At 43.3% G+C, this 13,490-nt stretch overlaps 2 protein-coding genes across 2 annotated transcripts; both read left to right on the top strand.

Annotated features, from left to right (window-relative positions):
* Nucleotides 1-2,621: 2,621 nt before the first annotated feature.
* On the top strand, nucleotides 2,622-5,223 carry LOC109416372 (alkyldihydroxyacetonephosphate synthase-like). The gene is made up of 2 exons (XM_019690412.3): nucleotides 2,622-4,658; nucleotides 4,724-5,223. Exons 1-2 carry the CDS (start codon nucleotides 3,288-3,290, stop codon nucleotides 5,177-5,179), a joined length of 1,827 nt encoding a protein of 608 aa, XP_019545957.3. The 5' UTR covers nucleotides 2,622-3,287; the 3' UTR covers nucleotides 5,180-5,223.
* A 3,719-nt stretch (nucleotides 5,224-8,942) lies between these two features.
* Nucleotides 8,943-11,584, top strand: LOC109430046 (alkyldihydroxyacetonephosphate synthase-like). Its single transcript, XM_019706073.3, has 2 exons — nucleotides 8,943-10,957; nucleotides 11,016-11,584. The coding sequence occupies exons 1-2, from the start codon at nucleotides 9,626-9,628 to the stop codon at nucleotides 11,469-11,471; spliced, it is 1,788 nt and encodes a 595-aa protein (XP_019561618.3). The 5' UTR covers nucleotides 8,943-9,625; the 3' UTR covers nucleotides 11,472-11,584.
* Nucleotides 11,585-13,490: the final 1,906 nt, after the last annotated feature.

The following is a 13,490-nucleotide window of genomic DNA, read 5'->3' as shown; positions in this document are numbered from 1 at the left end:
TGTTACACATAATGATGATGTTGGTATGACCGTAGAAGCCTCCACTGTCCGTCAAAAATACCCACAAGGTCATTTCTGGCTGAAAATTTGATAAAAATAACTAATTTTTGAAGCACCAGTTTTCACTATTTTGGACACCCCAATGTATTTTGGACCCTCTTAAGTATATATTTTGGACACCCGGTGTTTAAACCCGCTTGAAATAGAGGTTCCAACCCGGGATATCCCGGGACAAAAAATCCCGGGATCTTGAAAAATTCGGGATTTCCCAAATCCCGGGATAATATTTTTCACCGTCCTGAAAATCCCGGGATTCCCGGGACGCACATTTCTTACACATATTTTTCGCTTTGATTTGAATTTGGAGAATCTTTGAAACGTATTCGAAGAGTCGTGATTTTTTTTTTTCAAAAATCGCCTTCAACAAAAAATCACGAAAATGTTACATAAACCATTTCAACTGTATATTATTGTCTACGGAAGGCAGCTTGAGTTTGTTGTATTCGAAGCTTACAAAAAGTAACTCCAATGTTGGAAACGATCTCTTCCATGCAATCATGAAAAGAATCAACAATCGGCGCTGTTATTACGCTAAAGTTCCTTCAAGGTCTTCCGTCGTCAACGCAAGTGCCAGCAGAACTGGAAAGCTCATCGAAAACGCGAATGATTAAGTTCATCAAGAAACTGGGAGTTCGATTGTTGCGAGACTGCCAAAGACAGACCGATAATGATGCTGCCGAGTTGAATGCTGGATTGTCTTGTATGCATAACACCATCGGGCATGCGCGAAGAACTGGAATCGGCTATAAAGTAATATCGCAACCCGTCTTAGACTGATTCGGAAATTATTGAATTTTCGAAAGTAATTACGAAAGAGTTGTCACTTTTTGAGCTACATGGTAAGTTGACCTCGAATCTTAAAATCGAACTCCGGATATATCCGTTCTAAAAAGCGACCCTCACTGTTCGATGAAATCATCAAAAACATTTGCTTCTGGAAGTCGTATTTTCAGAGAACGAATTCAAAGACCAGTTACTTGATGTGAACCATTTATTTATTTGATATGATGAATACATATAACATATTTCTGATCGCAAAAATGTGTTTTTAAGCAGATTGAAAAATTTCCCGGGATCCCGGGATTTCCCGGGACAAGCACCAAATTTTATCCCGAATCCCGGGACAACCAAAATGGTCGGGAAATGGAACCTCTAGCTTGAAACTATTTTCGATGAATCTGCCACTTGGATATGCTGGATCACATCTTAATTACTTGATTGACAAAGGCTGATTAGACGAACTTTCCGAATTTAATGCGCTAGAATGATAAACGTTTTTGTTTACATCTGCAAGTTTCCCCAGAACCACTTTCTCTTTTTGTAAACATGCCGCGACACTCGCACGGATGACGAGATCAACAAAACATAATTTAAAGGCAAATAATGATGTTTCCAGTGAGGAAATAATTGCTGCTCGTGCAGAACAATCTAATTTAGCGAATGATTCTAAATTTTTTCGTCATTTCTTCATTAAATCTGTGAAAGTTATGATAATACGACCCAGGGGGTCCAAAATATATAGGGGTCCAAATTATATTGGTTACCCTAATGTTGCTAGTAGTGTGTTTATCGACACCAACAGCCCAACAGGGTTGTTAGAAGTTCAAATTAAAAATGAACCCCGTTGGTTTGCATGAGGTTCGTTCAAACCAACGGGGGTAATTAAATTAGGTGTATATAATTTCGCAACAACACTTCACAACTTCAATCACGTTTCCCTGAAGTGCACTAGACTCGCCAAAGAGGAGAAGAGGACATGAGCCCGTGCCTTAGGAGGGTAGTAAATTTGCACCTCGTTCGCTCATACCACCAAATACCTACACACTTCAGTTTGATGATGCTCGACTGGATGATCGATCAGTAGCTCCTCCTTGATTGTTGATGAACTCGCAAATTTGAGTGTTTGCTTAGTAGGTAAGGTATAGAGTATAGGTTAACCATTAACGTATCTTCTAAACAATCAGCACGATTTGATGAGTTGTTTGTCATCTTGATTTGAGAAGTCTAATTCATGAATTTGAAGTACTGATCTTTTGGGGAAAGAATCAATACGATACAATATGATGTGTATTTTCAAAGTGCTGAGTAATTACATTCCAATTGACCTAGCTCATAAAATAGATCATGAAAGGTGATGAAAGCAAAAAAAAAAGGTCAAAGTACTGAGTTTGGCAGTTTTTGCTGCATATACTAGTTTTACATCGTCGAATTTAAGGCAAGGCTAGGTTACCGATATAATTTAAAACAATTTGGAGTAACATAAAGAGCAGCAATGACGTAGAACTACTTGTGTGGATATCATTCTTACTTCACAAAACTATTGCTGACTGCACCCCAAATTGGACTGACACAATAGTGTGCACACACCTTCAAAGTGTGATTGCAGCGCAGGGACACGTCGGATCGAGTTGAGGTCTTCGGTGCACTTATTCCTTGTAAATAGAGGAATAAGTGCACCGAAGACGTCGAGACGATCCGAGGCAAATGTGCACTTTTATCACACTTTTTAGGCGTCCCAAAAAAAGTGTGATAGTCCAATTTGGGATGTAGTCTGCAATAAAACAAACCTTACATTCAGGCGTAGCAATTTGCGTAGGTAGATGCTGGAAAAGGTAAAAATAGACGTAAATAGCACCCAATTGCTCGCCAGTAAAGAGCAACTTTTCCGCCATAAACGACCGGAAACTTTGAAGAGGGACACATCTCATTGAACGGCTATACACGTCGATCGGTGGTGAACAGTGGGTTCAAAGGCGATGATACATGTCCAAAAAAGTTTCCAAATGTTTTTAAGGAATATATACATTGTGTAATTGAGTTCAATGATTCACCTTTTTGACCAACTAAAAATTTGATCAACTCGTAAATTGTCTATCGCACCAATTTCGATCACATTTTACCAACTTTCTGCAGCTCGATGACGACAATCGTCAGCTTCAGTACATTGGAAATACAATCAGATCTACTCATGCATAGAACTCTTCCCGATTACCTTCGATCATTATTATTCACAAACTGCGACAATAGTCACTACACTTTAACCTCCCACAATGACTGTTGCGAAGAGGGAAAACCACTTGTAGAACGATGCCGCCACCTCGATAGATACCGCAACCGAAGGGACAATAAAAGCTTCTGTTTGAGTTTGTCGCCTAGGTGCAAAATGTCAACAGGGCTTTAATTGTTCCCGGACGGTGGAATCCTTCCGGAGAAGCTTCGATCGTGCGATGATTCAGTATTCGATCGCGCTCCAAGTTATCGAGATGAACTCCGCTGTGCCGGGAAGTCCGGAGAGCGTGGTCTCTAGTATCCCAAAGTGTCGCCAGGATTTGATGCGTTGGGATGGCTGGGGCTATAAGGACTCGCGGTTCGAGTACGATGGGAAGAACTGCTACTTCAGCGGGAGTCGTTATCCGATCGGAAAAGGGGCTCGGTTGAACCGGTTTCGGGACTGGGTGATCGATTACTTTGACGTGGACACTAGTAAACGGTTGGCGGCAGTTGAAGAGCCGAGAGTGTTTCCGGATCCCGTGAGATGTGTGGAGTTCGTGGACGGGTTGATGGAGTTGGGTGTGGAGTTCTCCGAAGATGGAATGGATCGATTGATGCGGTGTCACGGGCAGACTTTGGAGGACGTTGGTTTGTTGAAGAATCAAAAGTTTGAGAGGCTTCCGGATTTGGTGGTGTGGCCGAGGTGTCATGAACACGTGGTGAAAGTTGTGGCGTTGGCGGGAGAGTACGACGTTGCACTGATGCCAGTAGGTGGAAATTCAGCGGTGTCAGGAGCGACTACAACGCCGAACGTACGAGAAAGGACAGTTGCGGTGGTGGATATGACACAGATGAACCGGCTGTTGTGGCTGAACAAGGAAAACCTGACGGCGTGCTTTGAAGTGGGCATCGTAGGACAAGACCTGGAGCAAACGCTCAAGAAGCAAGGCCTGACCTTGGGCCACGAACCAGACTCTGTGGAGTTCTCTACCTTGGGTGGATGGATTTCCACGCGAGCCTCTGGGATGAAGAAGAATTCGTACGGTAATATCGAGGACTTGATCATACGGATAAAGATGGTGACCGGGATTGGAGTGTTGGAGAAGCAGTTCACGGCACCTCGAGTTTCTTGTGGTCCCGACTTTGACCATGTTATCTTCGGCTCCGAAGGAACACTAGGGATCATAACCGAAGCCGTGGTTAGGCTGAGGCCAGTTGCGCCTGTAAGCCGATGTGGATCACTAGTGTTCCCCAACTTCGAGATCGGAGTCAGCTTTCTACGAGAAGTGGCCAGGAAAAGACTTCAGCCGGCAAGCATTCGACTGCTGGATAACCTTCAATTCCAAATTGGGCAGTACTTGCAACCGGATGGACCGTGGCATACTGCACTTGTCAACGGTATCAAGAAGCAGTACCTCACGACATTTCTCGGTTTCAAGCTGGATCAAATTGCTGCCGTAACGTTGGTATTCGAAGGTGACCAAAAGCGCGTCGAGTCACACGAGAAACTTATTTACAGCATAGCTGGCAAATACGGAGCCCTAAATGCGGGATCCAAAAACGGGGAGAAAGGCTACGTCATGACATTTGTAGTTGCTTACATTAGAGTGAGTACCCTTTGACTCCCATCCAACATCATTCTTAACGTTCTCAACCCTCTTCAATCTTCCAGGACTTCGGCTGGGACTTCAACATAATGGCCGACTCATTTGAAACGTCCATAAGCTGGGATAGGTGCCTGTCGCTGTGCCAGAACGTCCAATCATGCGTCACCAAAGAATGCGAACGGCACGGCATCCGACGGTTGATGATCAGCTACCGGGTGACGCAGACGTACGACGACGGTTGTTGTGTGTACTTCTACATGGCTCTCAAGCATCCGGACGATCGCGTCAACTCCGTAGAGGTGTTCAAGGCGATCGAGGATCGAGCCAGGGATGAGATATTGGCTTCCGGTGGGACTTTGTCGCATCACCACGGTGTTGGGAAGCTGCGCAGTAAGTGGTATTCGGCGAGTGTTTCGCAGGTAGGGGTTAGTGTACTGAAAGCGATCAAGAGGGAGCTGGATCCAAAAAACATTTTCGCTGCCGGGAATCTGGTTGCAGGGGGTGCAATATCGAAACTATGATTTTTTTATATGAATAAATATTTGTTTTTGGTATCTGGTTTAAATGATGTGTCATAACGTGTTTGTGAACAGATTTTCTGAAATATTCATTAAGTAAGTTCATACAGATAATTCAGTAAAGTAAATGAACATTTTCTTCCTATCATGTCAATTCAACTGTCACCGCATACGAACCTATGACCTGTTAATCCATATCTTTTTTTTTTCTGGCCAACTAGCACCGTTCGGCGCCAGTTGTGTTTTACGTCGGCTGGGTCTAGGAGCTAAGCCTTAAATTCCGACGCCCCAGGGAGACAGCCACCACACCTGAGGACCCTACATATCGAACCCATCAACACATGGGCCGGGACCTACGGCTTTACTTCCTATCCGAGGGAAGGCGTGATCACGGATTTTATGTCTCAGAAAATCCCATCGGCGTCGACGGGAATTGAACCCCGACCGACTGGGGTGAGAGGCAACCACGCTTACCACTACACCACCGACGCCGACGTTAATCCATATCGAAAAACGTGTTTCTGGTTGCCTTATAATTTGATGTTTTGACATTTGATAAAAATTTGATATTTTACAAATCTGATTCTCAAGTTCTGGTTGTACACGAGTAGGGTAAGTGTCTGCGTCTGCTCAGCTGCAATGTTTACCATCCCTGCTATTGAGTAATTCAATTCAACTGTTAGTACACGAATTTTTGTTTTCATTTATTTTTCGTGCATAATTTCACGGTATTAGAAAAATATCCAGCGATTGTCTAGATCCAGTCATTTCGTATACTTTCCATTTGAATTCCCTTGAATTTTACTTTCAAATAGAAATTGAAACATTTGTACCGGAAGCTAATGTTAACCGATTCTCGCTAATCGTTGAGCGATCTAGCTGAAATTTTAATTTATGTATGTGTTACTTGGAGTTTAAGAAGGGTTTCCAGGGGTCCCAGGAAGCTGCTAAGCGGGGCTTTTTAGGGGATTTCAGAAGGGTTCCGGAGGTATTTCCGTTGGATTGAGGGGACGCCCGTGAAATCCCCTGAAACGTTCCCTAGAACATCCATGGAACGCCCCTGAATGCTCCAGGAACTCCCTGACACTGCTTGAAACAGCCTGTAACTCCTCTGGAATCCTTCCAAAAGTGCTTGAAATATTATGGAACGTCCTTAACATTTTTGAAACTCCATGAGATCCCCTGAAACACTCATGGAATGCCCTGAAACCCTCTAGAACACCCCTGAAACAGGGAAGGCACCAACCATTGCCGAAACGTAGAGACGAATCCTAAACGGTCGTTCTAGAGAACTTTAGACTGCAAAGCCGAACTCCCACCAATCGTTATTGATGCAAGTATTCACGAAAATCAGAAAGCATGTTTTGTGCGTGTCGCCCTCATTTTTTTCGATCGGCATCATAAGTGGACCCCACACGGGCATCAATACTATATCAATATCGGTACTTTTTGTCGAAATTTTCATCAAACCTCCAGCTAAATCGAAAGATTTTCCAAAAATAACTGGGAAAACCATGAGCTTGACGAAAATTCCAACAAAAAGAATCGATATTGATGAAGTATTAATGCTCGTCTGGGGCCCGCTATAGAAAAATTTAGACTTTTGTGTAAATCGACTCAGTGTGGGTGACCCGGATTAAATTCGCTGAAAATATTATCGAGAATTATTGACACTAAAAATATTGCCAATACTTCTGTCGTCTGGGACCCGCTTAAAGCGGCCCCCAGACGGGATAAATATATTGATGGTTTGTAGAAACACAGTTTTATACACTCATTTACTGCATATACTCAAAATCCTATATAAATATCAACTGACGTATTCCCGGAAGGATCCTTGAAAGAATTCTTGAAGGTATTCTCGTAGAAGGAAATCCCTGCAGGAATGTCAGGAGGAAACCCTGAAGGATTTCCTGGAGGAATTTTTGAAAGTAACCCTGGAGAAATTCTTGGAGGAATTCCAGGAGGAATCTCTGGAACATCTCCTGAAGGAATTAATTGAGGAGTTCCTGGGGGAATTCCCAGAAGAATTCGTGGAGAAATTCTCAGAAGAATTCTGGGAGGAATCCCAGAAGAAATGTTTGAAGAAAGCTCATGAGGAATTCTTGGAAAATCACTGAAGGAATGTCTGGAGAAACTTCCTGGCAAAATCCCTGGGGAAATTCCAGGAGGAAGCTCTGGCGGAATTACTGGATGAGTTCCTGAAAAAAAGCCTAGAGGAATTCTTGGAGAAATTTCTGAAGGAATTGTGAAGGAATACTTAGAGGAATTTTTAGATGAATACGTGGAGCAATTCCTAAAAGAATTTCTAGATGAATCCCTGTATGAATATCTGGAGGAATCCCTTGATGAATTTTGGCAGGAATCCCTAAAGCAATTTTTTAAGGAATTCCTCCTTTTGAGGAATTCCTTCTTCGAGAAATATCTGGATAAATTCCTGAAAGAATTCATGAAGGAATTCCTGAAGGTATCCCTGAAGGAATTCCTGAAGAAATATGTGGAGAAATCCCTATAGGAAGTCCTGGATCAATTCCTGAAGGAATCTCTTGAAGAACTCCTGGGGAGGAATCCGTAGAGGAATTTCTGGATGAATTCCTGGAGGAACTTCTAGGTGTATTCCTAGAGGAATCCCTGGAGGAATTCCTAAAAGAATGCATGAAAGAATTATTGTAGAAATGTCTGAGGAATTCCTGAAGCAAAGCATGGAACAATTCCTGGAGGAATGTGTAGAGGAATATCTGGAAGAATACCTAGAGAAATCCCTAGAGTAGTCCCTGGAGGAATCCTAGGCTGAATCCCTGGGGGATTTTCTGGAGAAGAAATTCCTGGAGGAATTCGTGGAGGGATTTCTGGAGGGATTCCTAGACAAATTTCTGGAGAAATTCTAGGGGTAATTGCTGGAGGAATTATCGGAGAAATTCCTGGATGAATTTTTGTAAAAATGCCTAGAGCGATTTCTAGAGGAATCCCTTAAGGACAGACTTGTTAGAATCCCAAAATGGCCGCCACAATGGCCGACTTTGGCGCCTACTCACGATTTCGAGCGCACATATCTCTTCGTAAACAAAACCAGCACACCTAAGCTTCTTATTTTGAGCACATTACAAGTGAGCAAGAACAGAATAATAAAGTGCACTATTGTTTGAAGCTTGCTTCTTGAGATTTGTGCGTCTGAAGTTTTGATGCACTGTTGAAGAGGTATTTCAAGACGTTTGTTCTTAAGAAATCCTTGGAGGAAATCCTGAAGAAACACTTGTAATTCTTGGAGCAACTCCCGGTGGAACTCCTGGACGAATGCCTGGCAGAATACCTAGGTGTTTCTGTAGGAGTTCCTGGAGGAATCCCTGAAGGAATATACGCGGTACCACCCATTTCACGCCCACCACAATGTCTCTGTTAGTTTATGGACAGGCTCTTATATCTCTACTTCCCCTCCACCACAGGATTCTATTTGCAGGTATTCCACTAACATGTTCAGGTTTATCATGATCCTGGAAGAAGCTAGTTCCTGAAATCTCGCAAGAAATTCTCAGAGAGAAAGGAAAACTTTTGGACTAATTCATCGAAATGTCACTTTAGAAACTCCTAGTTGAATCACAGCAAGAAGTCGTATAGGGAGTCTCTGGAAGAATAGCTGAAGGAAATTTTGGAAGGACTCCATAGTAGTCGTTCCGACTCTGATTCAACCCTTAAAGAAGACTTGAATCGGAGTCTATACGTCGAGACAAATCGAAAACAGTGGTCTTGAATCCCCTAGACCGCAGCGCCAATAAAAAAGAAAAAAAAAGACGCGGACACCGTCTTCAGCCAAAGGCTGCACAGACTGAATGAAACTTAACACTAGACAAGGGACACACGGAGCATGCACCAGTGGATACGGAGAAGAAACTGTTCTCACGAAAAGTTTCATCACCCGGAGCGGGAATCGAACCCTCACCCCACAGTATGGTGCGATTAGAAGCTTGGTGACCCTAACCGCACGGCTACGAGGCTCCACTGAATAAAAGTAGCTAAAATATAACTTTAAGATTTCCAGATCAAATGAATTTCAGTCTCATTTTTGCACCCTTGCCATCACTGTGCGCTACTAATGACAACAGTTATCTCCAGCTAATTATAAACGCAAAGAGATCTACTTATGCAAAACAAGCCCCTCTCCCGACACCCCGTTCATTATTATTCAAAAAAATAATCTAAAACTACGGGCACGCCCAAGCCTCCTACACTTTGAAGGGTGGCCGGCAGCCACTTATACGGGAAGCGCAAGACTCAAACTTACCACAAATAGGGATGGTGGAACGTAATAAAAGCCCCTGTTTGGGGCGCTGGTTCGCACCTAGGTGCAAAACGTCAATAGGGAGGCTTCAGTCGCTTCCCGAAATCCTTGGGAAAAAGGAGCTGCACCGATCGCGGCCAGCTTAGTACTAGATCACGATTTGTGCTAACGAGATGGATTCTACCGGGAATGGACCGACGAGTGTGGTGTCGACTATACCGAAGCGCCGTCAGGATTTGATCCGATGGGACGGTTGGGGTTATAAGGACTCGCGATTTGTGTACGATGGGAAGGACTGCTTTTTCAGTGGAGATCGTTATCCGATGGGAAAAGGGGCTCGGTTAAATCGGTTGCGGGACTGGGTGATCAATTACTTCGAAGTGGACCCCGCCACGCAGATGGCGGCTGTTAGTGAGCCCAAAGTGTATCCGGAGCCAGTGAGATGTGTTGAGTTTCTGGATGGTTTGAAGAGTTTGGAGGTGGAGTTCTCCGAAGATGGAATGGATCGGTTAATGAGGTGCCATGGACAAAATTTGGAAGATTTTGAAAATTTGAAGAATCACAGCTTTCCGAAGATTCCTGATTTAGTGGTGTGGCCAAGGTGTCATGAACATGTGGTGAAAATTGTGTCATTAGCTGGGGATCATGATGTTGCACTAGTGCCAGTGGGTGGGAATTCGGCCGTGTCTGGGGCTTCAACAACACCAGATGTCCAGGGAAGAACGGTTGCAGTGGTGGATATGACGCAGATGAATCGACTGTTGTGGTTAAATAAGGAAAATCTTACGGCGTGTTTTGAAGTTGGTATAGTGGGTCAGGATCTGGAACAACTACTCAAGAAACATGGTTTGACCTTGGGTCATGAGCCCGACTCGATTGAGTTCTCCACTTTGGGAGGTTGGATTGCCACGCGAGCTTCGGGGATGAAGAAGAATTTGTATGGGAATATTGAAGATTTGGTAATACGGATAAAGATGGTAACCGGGATCGGAGTGTTGGAGAAGCAGTTTACAGCACCGCGAGCATCATGTGGTCCTGACCTTGATCATGTTATCTTCGGATCCGAAGGCACGTTAGGGATCATTACGGAGGCCGTGGTCAGACTTAGACCAGCTGCGCCACTCAGTCGTCATGGATCATTAGTGTTTTCCAATTTCGAAATCGGAGTCAGCTTTCTACGGGAAGTTGCCAGGAAAAGACTTCAGCCTGCGAGTATTCGGCTGATCGACAATCATCAATTCGAAGTTGGCGAGTTCTTGCAACCGGATGGAGCATGGCACACCGAACTTGTCAATGGTATCAAGAGGCAGTACCTCACGAGAGTCTGCGGGTTTAAAATGGATCAAATCGCCGCCGTAACATTGGTATTCGAAGGTGATCAAAAGAGTGTGGAGTCCCATGAAAAACTGATCTACGGCATTGCTGCCAAATACGGAGCGTTGAATGGAGGATCTAAGAACGGAGCAAAAGGTTATGCCTTGACCTTCGTAGTTGCCTATATCCGGGTTAGCATTTCTCTACCGTAGACCATGAACAACTACAACAATTTAATTACCATTACAGGACTTTGCATGGGATTTCAACCTCATAGCCGAGTCGTTCGAAACCACCGTCTCCTGGGACAAGTGCCTGTCGCTGTGTAACAATGTGAAATCGTGCGTTACGAGAGAATGCAACCGGCACGGGATCACGCGGTTGATCGTCAGCTATCGGGTAACGCAGACATACGACGATGGTTGTTGTGTGTACTTCTATTTGGTCGTCAAGCACGAGGACGATCGCATCAACCCGGTGGAAATGATGAAAACGATCGAGGAACGTGCGAGGGAAGAGGTGCTGGCTTCCGGTGGAACATTGTCCCATCATCATGGGGTCGGGAAGAAGAGGAGTAAATGGTATCCGGCGAGTGTTTCGCAGGTGGGGGTTAGTGTACTGAAGGCGATCAAGAGGGAACTGGACCCGAAGAATATTTTTGCTGCCGGAAATTTAGTTGATAGTAGTGCATTATCTAAACTATAGTTTTTTTTTGTAAATAATTAGTAAAATGGTTTTCATACAAATAATTTTCAAAAAGGACATAAGTTTTCAGAAAATCAGCTTTAAATATATTGATATTTCAACTTTGAAGCAGACGAGCATTGAGATAAATAACTCATTAACCATTTAGGACGCGCGCCATCAAGTAACCGAAATAGCACCGCGCTCGCGTTGTATACAACAAGCGAGGTTTTTGGTGGTGTTGTACTTTTTACAATAGCGCGCACTGAAGGGTTAATAAAACTAATTATTAAACATGTTTTCTCATCGGACACGAATGCCACAGGAGCGGTAAATATTAATAGTAATAATGCATTTCTTATGAAATAGAACATTGAGATAGCCATCATACAATTGCGACTTTTACCAAATAGGGGTTTTTATCTAATTCCCGTCATACTAAGCCAAACCCATAATGATCGAATTTATTCTTGCACCTCGTCCAATGCCTCATGGCTAGTTTTGTTTCAATGAATAATTCTAGTCTTTAACTGAAGATGTTTATAGCAGAAGTTGTATGATAGTTTTATGGAATGCCAAAGGTGCAAAGTAAAAAGCTACCACATAAAACAAATATAGAACAATTAGCTTTTTCACATGCTCGTATAAAACCAGGATAAAACATGAATAAACCTTCAAGGCATGCTGATTGTTACTTGGGCTGCAAGCTTTCGGAGTTTCCGAACCACGCGTGCTAAAGATGGTGTTTGGTGATGAAGAATGAATCACGAGCTCGCGCACTCTACGGTGAATACAGCATCCACAAGGTTGCCAAGGCCGGACAGACACTGAGTATAAGGCCTGATGCAAGAATACCGGATAGCAACTCTGCAAATATTGTATTCACAAGAAATCCGATGGTACAGATCGACGTGGAGCACAGCAGACAAGCTGGGCTGATTTGGCGTGATAGAGAGTGATTTGGCGAGTATAGTACCTTCCTGAGGTTGGAGAGAAGCAACAGCGAGCCGAAATGGCGCTTAGAATTGTGGAACTATTCTTAACTATGCAAAGATGTTGAACGAAATAAATAAAACTGAATCAGGAGCCGAAACACTTTATCGAAGACCATAAAGTAATCTGATTGTGTATGAAGCTATTGCCTAGATATTGTTTGCTGAAATAGCGAGATTTACTTTATTGTTGCTATTTCCTTGCATGTAAACGCAACTTCTTACGAGCATTTGCTCGCTTTGCAGTCTTCGACAAAGTTTTTAGAGTTGTCTACTGCCGTGAATCGCATATCTGTCCCATTTGCATAGAAAATCCAGCAAAGATGGGACTGATATGCGATTCACGGCAGTCTAGGTCTTAGAGTTGAGAACCCGTCGACGGGTTGGTCAAGTACACAAACAATACGTTTAAAAATTCAATAAAAATACAATGGACTTAAACGAATAAACATTTCCTGGAAGCGCGCAGACTATTACAATCATGTATTGTCTATCTGGTTGGAATCAGGACAGACATTCAAACAAAAATTACGATTTTCTTAGTCCACACGCGACAATCGAATTTTCTCCAAATCCGAACGTGAAACCTAACGTCGGACATAGTGCGCTGGATAGCGGACCTGGTCCTCTATCCAGCGCACTACCCAAGTAACCATTAAGCCGTAAAAATGGCATTAAATAGGTTCTATAGTCGAATATAGAACCTGGCTAACAGAGCTAATTTGCTCTATATCCTCTAATAGTATGATCAAACTAGTATTTAAACCATGCAGAGTTAATAGTTTGGATAGGTATCTCGTCGGTTCAAAATAATATGGGAGGGTGATGATTTAGTGGTCAATTTGGTGGTGACGAATGTAGGAAGAGAAGGGATCCAGGAGAAACAACATGTATACAAATGGTCGGAAAACGTTGCAGCTCCTCTTCCACAACGTTTTCCGACCGGAGCTAGAGTTTGTAGAACTAATAAACTATGTGAATCATGTCTGGAACCACCACATTTGCTTGAAAGAATTCCGAGCAGCATTCGCCGAATAACAACAAAAAT

Source organism: Aedes albopictus, chromosome 1, assembly GCF_035046485.1.
Source record: "Aedes albopictus strain Foshan chromosome 1, AalbF5, whole genome shotgun sequence".
NCBI lineage: Eukaryota > Metazoa > Arthropoda > Insecta > Diptera > Culicidae > Aedes > Aedes albopictus.
The sequence above is the reverse complement of the archived record's forward strand: the minus strand, read 5'-3'. Positions and strand labels throughout refer to the sequence as shown.